Genomic DNA, 16661 nt, shown 5'->3' on the forward strand with positions numbered 1-16661 from the left:
AGTATAAATGAAGTCTTCACATATTAGCGAAGAGGTTAACAGAAGAAAGGCCAGGAAGCCACTTGAAACTCATGTCCATGGAAGGCCAAATGAAGTTGATTTAACTGTTCCATTAGAAAGATATTATCCCACTGCTTAGCCCTCAAAGTGCTCATACTGCTACTTTCCTTCTTTATACCACCAGTTCTGGGAGCAAACCTCCTGGAAAAATGGAAGTATAGACTGTAAACACAAAACTGTGGGGACAGCAAAGGGGCTCTGATGCTCTAGTTGTGTCTAGATACTGTCAGATGTCCCTTGTGATGCACAATTGCCCTTAGTTGAGAACCACTAACCAAAATAAATTAAATAATATGTCGTGTTCATGCATCAGAAGACCCAATATTGTTAAGATATCAACTCTCTATAAGTTGATCTATAGACTCAATGCAACCCCAATCAAATAGCTCACTGGCTTTTTGTCTATAATTACAAGTGAATTCTGAAATGTATATGGAAATGCAAAGAACCTAACACAATGAAAACGATTTTGAATAAGAAGAATGAAGTTCAAGAATTTAACTACATGATTTCAAGACATGTAAAGCTACTGTAACCAAGTCAGTGTGGTATTGGTCTAAAGATAGATAAGGGAGGCTGAGGCAGGAGAATTGCTTGAACCCAGGAGGTGAAGTTGGAGGTGACGTTGCAGTCAGCCGAGATCGCGCCACTGCACTCCAGCCTGGGCGACAGAGTTAGACTCCATCTCAAAAAAAGAAAAAGAAAAAAAAAAAGATAGATAAATAAATCAGTCAAACAAAATAGAAACCCAGATACAAATGATTACATACATTTCAACAAAGGTGCTAAAGCAATTAAATGGAGAAATGATAGTGCCCTTAACAAACAGTGTCAGAACAACTGTACATCTACATTCGAAAGGAAAAAAAAACCTTGATCACCATATACAAAAGTAAACTCAAATGAATCATAGGCCTAAATGTAAAAATGCAGAACTATAAAACTTCTAGAAGAAAATAGAATATTTTTATAATCTGGATTAAGCAATGATTTCTTAGGTATATCATTAAAAGCAAAACCATAAAAATTAAAAGCAAAACCAATAAAAATGATAATGTTTATTTACCGCAGCAAAATTTTTAAATGTCTGGTCTTCAAAACACAGTGTTACTAAAATGGAAAGACAATCTGCACAGTGCGAGAACATATTTGCAAAGAACATATACAGTAAAACTTGTATTTAGAATATGAAACTAACCCAATGAACTCAGTGAAACCCAAACAACTCAATGGAAAATGGGCAAAAGATTTCAACAGACACTTCACCAAAAATATGTAGATAATAATCAAGCACATGAAAAAAAAAGCTCAATATCATTAATCATTAGGGAAATTTAAATTTAAAAAAATAAGATTTTACACCCACTAGAATGGCTATAATAAAAAAGATGTACAGTAACGAGTATTGGGAAGGATGTGGATAAATAACAACCTTCATACATTACTAGTGGGAATGTAAAAGGTATAACCCTTTTGGAAAACAATTTGGCAGTCTCTTTAAAAGCATGCCTAGTGTTATATGCCCTGAGAAATGTACCCAAGAGAAATGAAAGACGTGCACAAATAATTATAGCAACTTTATTTGTAATAGCCATAAAACTGGAAACAACCAAACGAATGGTGAATTAATAAAGTGTAGCACATTCATGCAATGAAATACTACTCAGCAACAAAAGAAAATGAACTACTGATACCCACAACAGCATAGATAAGTTTCAAAATAATTATGCTGAGTGAAAGAAGCCAGACAACAACAAAGAGTAGATACTATATGATTCCATTTGTACAAAATTCTGGGAAATGCAAAGTAACATATAATGACAAAAGCAGAGGGGTGGGAAGGAGGAATTGAAAAAGGGCAGAAGGAAGCTTTTTGGGATGATGGATAAGTTTGTCATCTTGATTGTGGTGATGATTTCACAGGTATATACATATGCTGAAATTTCAAATTGCACACTTTAAATTTACCCAGTTTATTGTATGTCAATTATATCTCAATAAAGTTGTAGAGCAGCAATAACAAAGAGATGGCTAGACAAGCATATTACAGTAGTTGAAGTTTGACGTTAGAAACTCATTGAATCTTCTCTGAAGTTGTCTGCAGGTTTCAGGCTATCCACCTACATAGAATGTGCAATCTGCTGGGCTTCAAAAGCACACATTGAGGCAGATGGCCAACAGCTGAAAATTCACTTAATTTCCTTTTTAAAATAGTTATGTACTTGAAAAAGGATTGACTTTGAATTAAATCCTCACAGAAAATTTCTATCACAGCATGGGATTCACTTCAATAAAGCATCTTCCCAGCATCATAAATCTGCTTGTGTCCTTCTGGCAAAATTTGCTTCCCACTCAACCTGGCTTTGTTATCTGGTCAAGCCAGACAAAAATTCACCTCCTGTGTAAAGCTGTCTCTGATCATCTGCCTTTTTTAATTTTTAATTTTTAATTTTTAATTTTTTTTTTGAGATGGAGTCTCACTCTGCCACCTAGGCTGGAGTGCAGTGCTGCGATCTCGGCTCACGGCAACCTCCATCTCCCTGGTTCAAGCGATCCTCCTGCTTCAGCCTCCTGAGTAGCTGGGATTACAGGCACACCACCATGCCCAGCTAATTTTTTTGTATTTTCAGTAGAAATGGAGTTTTACCATGTTGACCAGACTGATCTCGAACTCCTGACCTCCAGTGATCGGCCTGCCTCGGCCTTCCAAAGTGCTGGGATTAACAGGCATGAGCCACCGTGCCCGGCCTCATCTGCCTTTTAGCACCATAGAGAGGTACCATTAACCACCTGGTTTATATTGCCAGCATGTAGGGGCTGTAATATGGTACCCCAGCCCCATCTCCCTACCCCCATCATTCTTTTTTCCTTAAGAAAATAAGCTTGCCACTTAGAATTTAAACTTTACAATTAAGATAAACTGATTTAGAGAATAAATGGAGACACTTGAAACAGTCACAAGGATCCCCAAACCAGACTATAACCTGACTGAAAGTATTAGCATATCAGAGACAGAAAAAGAGGTGTACCTAAGAAGGGAGGATAATCATCAGTGGACACTTAGTGTCCAGGAAAAAGAACCCATGTGTACCCCTTGATGCTCTGAAGCTATCAAATTATTTGAAATTTAGAATCCACTAATTGGCCCGGCGCGGTGGCTCAAGCCTGTAATCCCAGCACTTTGGGAGGCCGAGACGGGCGGATCACAAGGTCAGGAGATCGAGACCATCCTGGCTAACATGGTGAAACCCCGTCTCTACTAAAAATACAAAAAACTAGCCGGGCGAGGTGGCGGGCGCCTGTAGTCCCAGCTACTCCGGAGGCTGAGGCAGGAGAATGGCGTGAACCCGGGAGGCGGAGCTTGCAGTGAGCTGAGACCCGGCCACTGCACTCCAGCCTGGGCGACAGAGCGAGACTCCGTCTCAAAAAAAAAAAAAAAAAAAAAAAAGAATCCACTAATTAATTCCACTTGCTCTAGATTCAAGTTTCAAAAACAACCTTTTGGCTGTAATTTGGCTCTCAAATGTGGCACGTATACAAAGAGATATTTTGCTGGGATCATAAAAGAGAGTCTAGTTCCCTAAGATGTTAAAATTCTCATTATAAATTAATAATTTGTTATTCTGGGTTTATAGAGTAGTCCTGTGATTTATCAGTTTAAAAAACAGTCTTGGCTGGGTGCAGTGACTCATGCCTTTAGTCTCAGCACTTTGGGAGGGTGGGGTGGGAGGATTGCTTGAAGCCAGGAGTTTGAGACCAGCCTGGCAACATAGCAAGACTCCATCTCTACACAAAATAATTTTTAAAAAGTAGCCGGAAATGGTGGTATACAACTATGATCTCAGTTACTTGGGAGGCCAAGGCAAGAGGATCCCTTGAGCCCAGGAGTTGGAGGCTGCAGGGAGCTATGATTGCGCCACTTCACTCCAACCTAGGCAACACAGTGAGACTCCATCTCTAAAAAAAAAAAAAAAAAAAGAAAAAGAAAAGAAATAGACTTAACAAGTTAAAGACCAGATTTTGACATATTTTCCAAGATAATGCCACTTTCTATGGCTTGTTAGGGAAGTCAGCTTTCCTTGGAGAGAGAGAGAGAAAGAGAAAGATGTCTACAGTTCATCTTTCTGTTATAGCACTTACTCCATACTCCAGTTACTGAAGCGTATTATAGAACTATAGATTCTGAGTTACTTGAGGGTAGTTTTGTATCCAGTTTGTGCTGGCCTCCACCATCACTGCTCAATAAATAACACCAAAATGAACTGAATTTGGATAATGTGCAGAGCTGCTTTTTTCACATTTTTTAGTTGCCTGAGAGTTAGAAAATCGTACCAAAAACACCACTCCCCAAGTATAACCTCTAATACACTAACACTCATTAAACCTCTAACACTATAGCTAAAATAGTTATGTCTTTTAAAGAATGCTAAACTGGGGAATTGATTTTTAAATGAAGGGCAAAGTAGCACTAACCTCAGTCAAGTTGCTGTAACTGTTTCATTTGGGAACTGTGAAATTTTATAAAAACATTTCAAGATTTATCATTACATCAATGAAGATGAATATAGGTGTACTTTGTCAGATGAGTAACTATTAAGGAAATCATGAATGTTTGCTATCTATTTTCACAATTAAACCACAATTTAGAGGATCAAATTCTAACCCTACAAACTTTTCTTTTAACCAAAGACAGGGAGAAAAGTCATACTCTTGTGATAAGGAGTCATAATTCATTTTAAATTCTGCAGGATTAATGCTGCTTTCCACATGAAAAGAATTCACCCTGTGTATGTCAAGTGATTAAGGAGCCTTGGAATTATAAACATACATTCAGATTAATTTTTTTGTTCTAAGCTTTAAATAAAACTTCAAAGTATTTTATAAAAAAATTAACATCCCATATACTTTTTTAAAAAAGTAATTATGTCTATAAAAGTAATTTGTATAAGGTAATAAAAATTTTACTTTATAAAAAATCAAACAGAGAATACTTTTTGCTTAATTATTTCTTAGGAACAGTAATTTATTATGGGTTTCTTAAAAGACATATGATTCATCAAAAAGCTTATACACCATGATCAAGTGAGCTTCATCCCTGGGATGCAAGGTTGGTTCAGCATACGCAAATCAATAAACGTAATCCAGCATATAAACAGAACCAAAGACAAAAACCACATGATTATCTCAATAGATGCAGAAAAGGCCTTTGACAAAATTCAACAGCCCTTCATGCTAAAAACTCTCAATAAATTCGGTATTGATGGAACGTATCTCAAAATAATAAGAGCTATTTATGACACACCCACAGCCAATATCATACGGAATGGGTAAAAACAGGAAGCATTCCCTTTGAAAACTGGCACAAGACAGGGATGCCCTCTCTCACCACTCCTATTCAACATAGTGTTGGAAGTTCTGGCTAGGGCAATCAGGCAAGAGAAAGAAATCAAGGGTATTCAGTTAGGAAAAGAAGAAGTCAAATTGTCCCTGTTTGCAGATGACATGATTGTATATTTAGAAAATCCCATCATCTCAGCCCAAAATCTCCTTAAGCTGATAAGCAACTTCAGCAAAGTCTCAGGATACAAAATCAATGTGCAAAAATCACAAGCATTCTTATACACCAGTAACAGACAAACAGAGAGCCAAATCATGAATGAACTTCCATTCACAATTGCTTCAAAGAGAATAAAATACCTAGGAATCTAACTTACAAGGGATGTAAAGGACCTCTTCAAGCAGAACTACAAACCACTGCTCAGTGAAACAAAAGAGGAACAAACAAATGGAAGAACATACCATGCTCATGGATAGGAAGAATCAATATCATGAAAATGGCCATACTGCCCAAGGTAATTTATAGATTCAATGCCATCCCCATCAAGCTACCAATGACTTTCTTCACAGAATTGGAAAAAACTGCTCTAAAGTTCATATGGAACCAAAAAAGAGCCCCCATTGCCAAGACAATCCTAAGTCAAAAGAATAAAGCTGGAGGCATCACGCTACCTGACTTCAAACTATACTACAAGGCTACAGTAACCAAAACAGCATGGTACCGGTACCAAAACAGAGATACAGACCAATGGAACAGAACAGAGCCCTCAGAAATAATACCACACATCTACAGTCATCTGATCTTTGACAAACCTGAGAAAAACAAGAAATGGGGAAAGGATTCCCTATTTAATAAATGATACTGGGAAAATTGGCTAGCCATAAGTAGAAAGCTGAAACTGGTTCCTTTCCTTACTCCTTATACGAAAATTAATTCAAGATGGATTAGAGACTTAAATGTTAGACCTAAAATCATAAAAACTCTAGAAGAAAACCTAGGTAATACCATTCAGGACATAGGCATGGGCAAGGACTTCATGTCTAAAACACCAAAAGCAATGGCAACAAAAGCCAAAATTGACAAATGGGATCTAATTAAACTAAAGAGCTTCTGCACAGCAAAAGAAACTACCATCAGAGTAAACAGGCAACCTACAGAATGGGAGAAAATTTTTGCAATTTACTCATCTGACAAAGGGCTAATATCCAGAACCCACAAATAACTCAAACAAATTTACAAGAAAAAAACAAACAACCCCATCAAAAAGTGGGCAAAGGATACGAACAGACATTTCTCAAAAGAAGACATGCATGCAGCGAATAGACACATGAAAAAATGCTCGTCATCACTGACCATCAGAGAAATGCAAATCAAAACCACAATGAGATACCATCTCACACCAGTTAGAATGGCAATCATTAAAAAGTCAGGAAACAACAGGTGCTGGAGAGGATGTAGAGAAATAGGAACACTTTTACACTGTTGGTGGGACTGTAAACTAGTTCAACCATTGTGGAAGACAGTGTGGCAATTCCTCAAGGATCTAGAAGTAGAAATACCATTTGACCCAGCCATCCCATTACTGGGGATATACCCAAAGGATTATAAATCATGCTGCTATAAAGACACATGCACACGTATGTTTATTGCAGCACTATTCACAATAGCAAAGATGTGGAATCAACCCAAATGTCCATCAGTGACAGACTGGATTAAGAAAATGTGGCACATATACACCATGGAATACTATGCAGCCATAAAAAAAGATGAGTTTGTGTCCTTTGTAGGGACATGGATGCAGCTGTAAACCATCATTCTCAGCAAACTATCACAAGAACAGAAAACCAAACACCGCATGTTCTCACTCATAGGTGGGAACTGAACAATGAGATCACTTGGACTCAGGAAGGGGAACATCACATACCGGGGCCTATTATGGGGAGGGAGGAGCGGGGAGGGATTGCATTGGGAGTTATACCTGATGTAAATGAGGAGTTGATGGGTGCTGATGAGTTGATGGGTGCAACACACCAACATGGCACAAGTATACATATGTAACAAACCTGCACGTTGTGCACATGTACCCTAGAACTTAAAGTATAATAATAAAAAAAAGACATGTGATTTATTTAAGCACTATTAACTGAATGTCTTTGTTTTCTGACATAAACAGTGGATAGTGTTATGAAAAAATAAAATTGTCAGTGAATATGCTAAATGTCATACTTCACAAATATAGCTATCCAGAACATAGAATACAGATCCAATGACTATTTAGTTTTATAATTAGCACCGTTTTAATCCAAATTCCAATTTTATGCACAGGAAACTGAGGCCTACAGAAATGAAGTAACTTTTTACAGACCCGTTAGCTCAGAGGCTGGAACCACTATTGCCTGGTAGTTTGAAATGAGTACTACCTTCCATGAAATAAAAAGCTAAAAATGCTGTGATGAGGACATGTTTTTTTTCTAGAAAGGCTGCAGCACAATCTATCTCTTCTCCCAAAAATCGTATTTATGACAGATTTTTATGTTACTGCTACTACATGAAGAAAATTGAGCCTAATCTGTTCGGTCTTCCAGGCCAAAGCAAAGGATTGATTTTAGATGGAGCTTGTCCTGCATGGCCTCCATCCAGCCATCAGGCAGGGCTCCAGCTCTGCAGGGGAAGAGAGGTAGCCCAGGAAGAGGGAATCACCACCCGCCCCACCCTGCGATCTGTATCTAAGAGAAATAACCCTGAAAAGCAGAGGTATAAGAGAAGGCAGTGTGTGCTTTCGTCCGGGTGCATTTCCTGATCCTTCATCTTCCATGACCATCTCTGATGTTTCCATCCCGGTATAGCCTTCTGAGCCATGTGTTCATCTCTCCTTTGGCTCAGTCCAACAGACACAGCCTGCAGTCTCACCTCCATCAACACAGCAAATGTCTATGCCTCAAGCTAAGACCTTGAGACAGAGACCGAGCTTCCCACGCTTTAGCCCTTCCAGGGGCACACCTTTATTTCTGGGCAACTCAACACTGTCCCTCCTCCTCCTGCCTCCACCACGGGCCCCATTACCTCCCTAACCTTCTCCAAGCAGTAGTCACTCAGCACCAACCCCTCTCAGGCGTCGGGATCTCCAGCCCGGGGCCCCAGCCCTCCGCGCGGTTCTCCTGCCCACCGCACCGTGCATTGCCTACCCCATCACGTTCCTCAGCCTCCGGGGCTCCAGAGGCAGGAGCTGGCCATGCTCTCACCTCATCCAGGGTGCGGCTGCCGCGGCTGCTTCTTCCTCCTCGGCCGCCGCTGCCCAGCTCCCGGCTGGCTCCGGGCGCCGTCTTTCCCGGCTCGGGGGATGCCGCGGGGACTGAGGGGTTCGCGTCGCGTCCCCGGAACGGTAAGGCGCGTGGTGAGCCCGGCGGGACGCGCGACAGCAGCAGCCCAACTCGTATCGGCGGCGGCGGCAGCAGGACCCGCTGTCTGTCCCCTTCATGGATTTCCTGGGCCTGGCCACCTCAGTCTTAGCTACGGTTCCTGCTTGTTTTCCTGGTGTCTTCCGGGGCTGCCAGGGCGCATCCTCTGGGCCTGGCTGAGCATTCCCGTCAGTTCTCTGGGCCTCCTCCGCGGCTGCCCCTGCCACCTGCTCCGCCCAGATTGCTTTGGTCCTTCTCCCGCAGACACACTCACTGCCTTTCATCATCTGTCATCTCCCCATTCTCTCTCCACCCACTGCCTCATTCCCACATCCCACTCCGTTTCTTCCTTTCTATCCGCTCCAGTGTCACCTTCCCTTTATTTCCAACCTCAAAGAAGTTTCTCCTTTTCTGCCTCTCAATAGTTTCCCCGGCTTCATCCTCCTCCCCGCACCCCCGTATCAGTCATCCTTTCATAATTTATCCAGTTTTTCCTATCCTATTAGCTCCAAAGAATCGTTACTGCAGGTTGTTGGCTAGCCTCTTTTCTTCCTGTTTCTCTCTCTTTCCTAAAATCTTTTCCTTTCAATTTTTCCCTTTAGTTTTTCAATTGTAAAAACTTTCTCCCAAACAACCTAAATTTTCATTTCAGTTGAGACTGATTTCAGTTTTCCATGAACTCATAGTAAAGCATATATAGCTTGGTATCCATCATAAACCAAGAAAGTGTTTTAACCTTTTTTTGAAGTTGATTAGTTAAATAATTATCTAGTAAATATTCATTCCGAAAATCCAGTTCTTATATCCAACATATGTCTTGGAAAACAGAGACTAGTTTTTCTTTTGCATCCAGCAAAGCAAAATGTTTCTGCAACACTATTGCATATAGCAAAAGGTCAGCAGGGGAGGGGGAGCAAGGTTTATCTTTGTATTTGGGCACTGTGGATCTCAAGGTTCGTAGGCAATAGCTATGATTGTTGACTGACTGAATGCCATCAAAGCTGAATTCATCTCAGCTCATCCTTCCTTACAAATCTGTTGCTCAGTTCTGTGTTTTGTTTTTTTTTTTAATTTTTTTATTATTTTTATTTTTTTAATTTTTTAAATTTTTTTAAATTTATTTATTATTATTATACTTTAAGTTGTAGGGTACATGTGCATAACGTGCAGGTTTGTTACATATGTATACTTGTGCCATGTTGGTGTGCTGCACCCATCAACTCGTCATTTACATCAGGTATAACTCCCAATGCAATCCCTCCCCCCTCCCCCCTCCCCATGATAGGCCCCGGTGTGTGATGTTCCCCTTCCTGAGTCCAAGTGATCTCATTGTTCAGTTCCCACCTATGAGTGAGAACATGCGGTGTTTGGTTTTCTGTTCTTGTGATAGTTTGCTAAGAACGATGGTTTCCAGCTGCATCCATGTCCCTACAAAGGACACAAACTCATCCTTTTTGATGGCTGCATAGTATTCCATGGTGTATATGTGCCACATTTTCTTAATCCAATCTTTTTTAACCCCAGCCCTATCTACCCAGCTGCTCAATCCTCAAACTAGAAGTTGTAAGGGACTTATTTCTCCCTTACCCATCTCATCCAGTCATTAATTCTACTTCTTTACTCTCTCTCTCTCTCTATATATATATATACACACACACATATACACATGTATATACACACATATATATACACACACACACACACATATATACTTTTTTTTTTTTTTTTTTGAAACGGAGTCTTGCTCTGTCACCCAGGCTGGAGTGCAGTGGCATGATCTCAGCTCACTGCAAGCTCTGCCTCCCGGGTTCATGCCATTCTCCTGCCTCAGCCTCCCACGTAGCTGGGACTACAGGTGCCCGCCACCATGCTTGGCTAATTTTTTTTTCTTTTTTTCTTTTTTTTGTATTTTTAGTGAAGACGGGGTTTCATCGTGTTAGCCAGGATGGTCTCGATCTCCTGACCTCGTGATCCACCTGCCTCGGCCTCCCAAAGTGCTGGGATTACAGGCGTGAGCCGCTGCACCCGGCCTCTTTACTATATTTTTAAATGGTTTTTTTCTATCGTGATTCCAGCTGCCTCCAGAAAATGGAATTTTCAGGTATCTCATCATTCTTTCTTTTATTTTTTATTTTTTTTCTTTTTTTTTTCTTTGAGATGGAGTCTCACTCTGTCACTCAGAGGGCTGGAGTGCAGTGGCGCGATCTCGGCCTACAGCAACCTCTGCCTCCTGGGTTCAAGCGATTCTGCTGCCTCAATCTCCTGAATAGCTGGGATTACAGGCATCTGCCACCACGCCCGGCTAATTTTTGTATTTTTAGTAGAGATGGGGTTACACCATGTTGGCCAGGCTGGTCTCGAACTGCTGACCTCAAGTGATCCTCCCATCTCAGCCTCCCAAAGTGCTGAGATTACAGGCGTGAGCCACTCACCTGGCCCATTATTTTTTTTAAGCCTCCTAACTTAAGCTTTATCTTTACCTCACCTTATCTTTGTCCAATCTGTCTCATCTGGGCTCTTTATCAACCAACTTCTACCAGAAAATTCGTAATTATCTCTTCTTGTTTTTGTATCTTCTTCCTCTCCCTTTCCATTAGCTTTATCCCCAGCCCACAAACATGCTTAACTCTCCTCATCCCTAAAACGAAGTCCTTCCCTCTCTACCTATCACCATATCTCTCACTTCCCTTCACATCCAATTTGCTTAATATATTGTATTCATTTGATTTCTACACTTTCTAACTTCCCAATCATTCTTTACCAGATTTTCTGCAATGAGGCTTCTAATCCTATGGCTTAATTTAACTAAAGGTATTCTCTGAGAGGTCCTGGTGAATTTCATGTCAGGCATAGGTAGGCAATGCCAGATCAGTTGCCCCTAGGTTCTTTGCCCCCAACAAAGGAATTCAGATCTAAGAAAAAAACAAACAAACAAAAACTTGTGGTATCAAGGCCACCACATTGCACTGCACTTAACCGCCATTTAACCTATATAAATAGCACCTTACCCACTGAAGCCTGCACAACTATATACAATGGCCTTGAGCGGTAGGGCTAAACTCTTGGGTTCATGTGGTTTATCCAAATGCAGGCTGAAAAGGAATCCCCATTATATGACTCTAGATTGATAAATTACCGAGTTTTGATTATGGCCTTAGATTTTAGAGATTCAGACTTTGGTTTTGCCCATAGACACGTGGTAGATTTTATCTAATACACAAATTAAAAGGAATGGGGCTCCATAACTTATAGAGAATACGCCATCTTTTGTAGTTGTGACAGATAAACAGTTCAATGAAGTTACTGCAAACCCATAGCATTCATTACTGCTATGAAGTACTGAGACCTCCAACTCCAGCCAACATGCAGTAGTATATATCAAACTAAACCTCCACTTCAGGGGGAAAGTGGGATAAAATATATATAAATATTTACATATTTGTATATATGTGTGTGTGTGTGTATATATATATATAGTCATGCACTTCATAACAAAGTTTTTTTTTGTTTGTTTGTTTGTTTGTTTGTTTTGAGACAGAGTCTCGCTCTGTCCCCCTGGCTGGAGTGCAGTGGTGCGATCTCAGCTCACTGCAAGCTCTGCCTCCCGGGTTCCTGCCATTCTCCTGCCTCAGCCTCCCAAGTAGCTGGGACTACAGGCACCCACCACCTCACCCAGCTAATTTTTTGTATTTTTAGTAGAGACGGAGTTTCACCGTAGTCTCGATCTCCTGACCTTGTGATCTGCCCGCCTTGGCCTCCCAAAGTGCTGGGATTACAGGTGTGAGCCACCGCGCCCAGCCATAACAAAGTTTTGATCAACGACAGACTGCATATGCAACTGGTGGTCCCATAAGATTATAATATCATATTTTTGCTATACCTTTTCCATGTTTAGATATACAAATACCTACCATGGAGTTAAAATTGCCTGCAATATTTAGTACAGTACCATGCGGTACAGGTTTGCAGCCAAGGAGCAATAGGCTAGGAGTGTAGTAGGCTATACCATCTAGGTTTGTGTAAATATATTCTGAATGTTCATACAACAATAAAATTGTCTAATGATGCATTTCTCAGAATGTATCCCTGTCATTAATAATGCATTTATACATATACAGATGGTCCCCAACTTACAATAGTTTGACTTAAATTTTTTTGACTTTATGATGGTGTGAAAGTGACAAACATTCAGTAGAAACTGTACTTTGAATACTCATACAACCTCTATTTTTCATTTTCAGTACAGTATTCAACAAATTACATAATTAATACTTTATTATAAAATAGGCTTTGCATTAGAAAATTTTGCCCAACTGTAGGCTAACATAAGTGTTCTGAGCACATTTAAGGTAGGGTAAGTCAAGCTATGATGTTTGGTAGGTTAGATGTATTTTGTGCATTTTTGACTTACAATATTTTCAACTTCCTTTTATTGGGATATAACCCCATCATAAGCCTAGGAGTATCTGTATATCTATGTCTATAATTCTTTGGAGGCATTGAAGAGTAACTAAAGCAGGCAGAGCTTAAAGCTATGATCCTGGAGAGAAGGCACATGAGGTGAACTCAGTGTTTACCCTGGAATATTTCTCTTGAGGGAATGCTCAAAACTAAGTGCAAGATAATAAAAGCCAAAAACAAAACAAAACAAAACAAAACAAAAAACACACACACACAGCAGTTTTTCTGGGCTGAGGAATAAAAGGCTGTATTAGTCTGTTCTCACACTGCCATAAAGAACTACCTGAGATTGGATAATTTAGGAAGAAAAGAGATTTAATTGTCTCACAGTTCTTCAGGTTTAACAGGAAGCATGACTGGGAGGCCTCAGGAAACTTACACGCATGGTGGAAGGTGAACGGGAAGCAAGCACATTTTACCATGCTGGAGCAGGAAAGAGAGAGGGGGGAACTGCCACATACTTTTAAGCCATGAGGTCTCATGAGAACTCACTCTCACTACCATGAGAACAGCCTGGGGGAAATCTGTCCCCATGATCCAATCACCTAATACCAGGTCTCTCCCCCAGCAGTGGGAATTACAGTTCAGCATGAGATTTGGGTGGGAGCACAGAGCCAAATCATATCAAAGGTCAAAGTTGAGGGTTACCAAAGTGCCTCTGATTGAGGGCAAACTCCGAGAGGGGAGAATTGCAGAGGAGCTCAATAATCTGTGCAAATTGCCATCATGATAGTGATCTAAGTTCCTACACTCAGCATGCACAAAGAAAGATGCCAAAAAAAAAAAAAAAAAAAAATCAGAAAACAGCAGTTTAGGGTCTAATGAGGTCAGTGAAGATTTCAGCATCCAACAGAAGTTGGACTTCAAGCCTTGATAAGGTACCTAGATACCCAGGGTTTTCAGTTGAGATCTCAGCACATCCTTGGAGTAAGAGCAATATAATACTGAAGTAAAATAGATCTAACAAAGCTAAAACCAAGCCTTTTCAGGATCAAAGTTATCTGCCACTATTCTTTCTACTTTCCAGGAGTAGAAAGTAGAAACTCCTTAGAGGTAGATAATATTATCCAGAGTCTACAATTTTTTCTTTTACAGTATCTGGGATCCAATATAAAATAATTATGAACTATGCAAAAGATCAAATCCAAATGACTAAACACTAAGAGAAAAACGTTAATAGAAACAGAACTAGATATTAGAATTGGCCAGGACTTTAAATAACTATAATTAATAGTTTTAAGAAAATAGAAGAAAAGATGGACAAAGATGAAAGATGGGTAATTTACTTCAGTATAGAATTGGAATCTGTAAAAAAATCATTGAACAAATATTCTAAAACTAAAAATTACAGGCTGGACACGGTGGCTCACACCTGTAATCCCAGCACTTTGGGAGGCCAAGGCAGGCAGATCACGAGGTCGGGAGTTTGAAACCAGCCTGACCAACATGGTGAACCCCATCTCTACTAAAAATACAAAAATTAGCTGGGCATGGTAGCAAGCACTTGTAATCCCAGCTACTCAGGATGCTGAAGCAGGAGAATTGCTTGAATCTGGGAGGCAGAGGTTGCAGTGAGCCGAGATCACACCACTGCATTCCAGCCTATCTCAAAAACAAAAACAAAAACAAAAAACAAAAAAATTACAATAACTGGAAATAAGAACCCTTTGGGTGTGCTTAACATACTTGTAAATCATCAGGTGTCTGAGCACAGCAGAAGTCAGGATGCATGAACTGGAAGACAGGTCTATAGAAAATATCCAAACTGAAGGACAGAGAAAAAGGAAAAGAACATAACAGACCTCAAAAACACAGTAAAAATGTCTAATAAATGATTAATTGCAGTCCCTGAAAGAGAGAAGAAAGAGAGGAGCAGTATTTATTTGAGGAGACAAAGCTCAAGAATTTTCTAAAACTGATAAAAGGCATTGACCTCTCAGATGCCAGAAGTTCAGCCAACCCCAAGAAGAACAAAAGACTATTGTCGCTCAGAAACATTAGAAGCAGTTTCAATTTAGATATTTGCTGAAGACAATTCTTAAGTTGAAACAAAGGAAGAAATCTTGATTGAGACGCAGGTTTGATAGGCCTAAGCAGTTTCACAGCACTAGACAGTGGCATGAGTCGCGGTGGTATGGGCTTGAAACGTCCACATAGAAGACAGTGTGAAAATTACATAATAAACAGAACCCACACTCAAATCAGCCCTTTAGTGCCAGAAAAAAAAGAGGGATTCAAAAGAGAAATGGAAATTAACAGATTTTGATTATCCTGGTGGGAAATCAAAACCAGTAAGTTCACTAAATCATAGTAACTGGAAACTGAACCTGCCAACCTGTAACTTTCTAAATTTAGTAATGAAGTACCAAGATTTCAAGTGTCGCTCTCTGAGAGAGGAGACTTGTATAGGTGATTTCCAACCCCTATCTGCCACATGTTAAACACAGTATAATTAACCTCTTCACAATAACATTTATTTCAATTAACATTATGGTTATAGGTCACAGGTTCAGATAATTGGCATACAATGGTTGTCAAACCAGATAGGCTAACACTAAAAGGTTCCCTCTTCTTTGTCTACCTGTGACACTGAGTTTCTGCTGTGAGTTTGGAAGCAACTATGAATCTGAATTGTTCCAAATATTGCACTGGGTTCTGATAATATCATTTTGTTTGGTTAGCTCTAAGACCTTGAAATTGACATTTTAAAAAGTAGACTTTATTTTTTAAAGCAGTTTTAGGTTCAGGACAAAATTGAACAGATGATAGAGGTTTCATACATACATCTTGCCCCCAAGACACATATAGCCTCCCCCGCTATCAAAATCCAGAGTGTACATTTATACAGTCAATGAACCTACATTGACATACATTGTCATCCAAGGTCCATAGTTTACATTCGGGTTCACTCTTGGTGTTGTACATTCTATGGATTTTGACAAATATAAAATGGTATGTATCCACAATTATAGTAACCAACAGAGTAGTTTCTTGGCCATGTAAATCCTCCATGCTCCACATATTCATCCCTCTTTCCAACCCCTGACCACCATTGATCCTTTTACTGTTTCCACTGTTTTGCCTGTTCCATAGTGTCATATAGACAGAATCATACCATATGTAGCCTTTTCAGATGGGCTTCTTTCACTTAATAATATGCATTTAAGGTACCTCCATGTTTTTGCATGGCTTGATAGCTCATTTCTTATTAGCACTTTATAATATTCTATTGTGTAAATGTGTCACAGTTTATTTTTCCATTTACCTACTGAAAGACATTTTGGTTGCTTCCAAAGTTTGGTCATCATGAAAAAATCTTGCATAAGCATTCACGTGCAGGGTTTTGTGTGAATGTGAAATTTCAACTCTGGGAAAATACCAAGAAGCCCAATTGCTGCATGGTA

The 16661-nt window shown here is 39.8% G+C and overlaps 1 protein-coding gene across 18 annotated transcripts in view; it reads right to left on the minus strand.

The window, feature by feature from the left end:
- The window catches only part of LOC105479022 (myomegalin), a 220063-nt gene extending 210993 nt beyond the window's left edge, over window positions 1-9070 (minus strand). For 8 of the 18 annotated variants that reach the window (XM_071069792.1, XM_071069790.1, XM_071069816.1 and 5 more), the window contains exon 1: window positions 8641-9023. In XM_071069792.1, the coding sequence (XP_070925893.1) occupies window positions 8641-8876 (236 nt within the window). In that variant the 5' untranslated portion in view covers window positions 8877-9023. Of the gene's footprint in view, window positions 1-8640 lie in introns of all 18 variants that reach the window. The other 10 variants (XM_071069842.1, XM_071069801.1, XM_071069768.1 and 7 more) reach the window with 4 other exon arrangements.
- Between the last annotated feature and the right edge of the window lie 7591 nt (window positions 9071-16661).

Source organism: Macaca nemestrina, chromosome 1, assembly GCF_043159975.1.
Source record: "Macaca nemestrina isolate mMacNem1 chromosome 1, mMacNem.hap1, whole genome shotgun sequence".
Classification (NCBI taxonomy): Eukaryota; Metazoa; Chordata; class Mammalia; order Primates; family Cercopithecidae; genus Macaca; species Macaca nemestrina.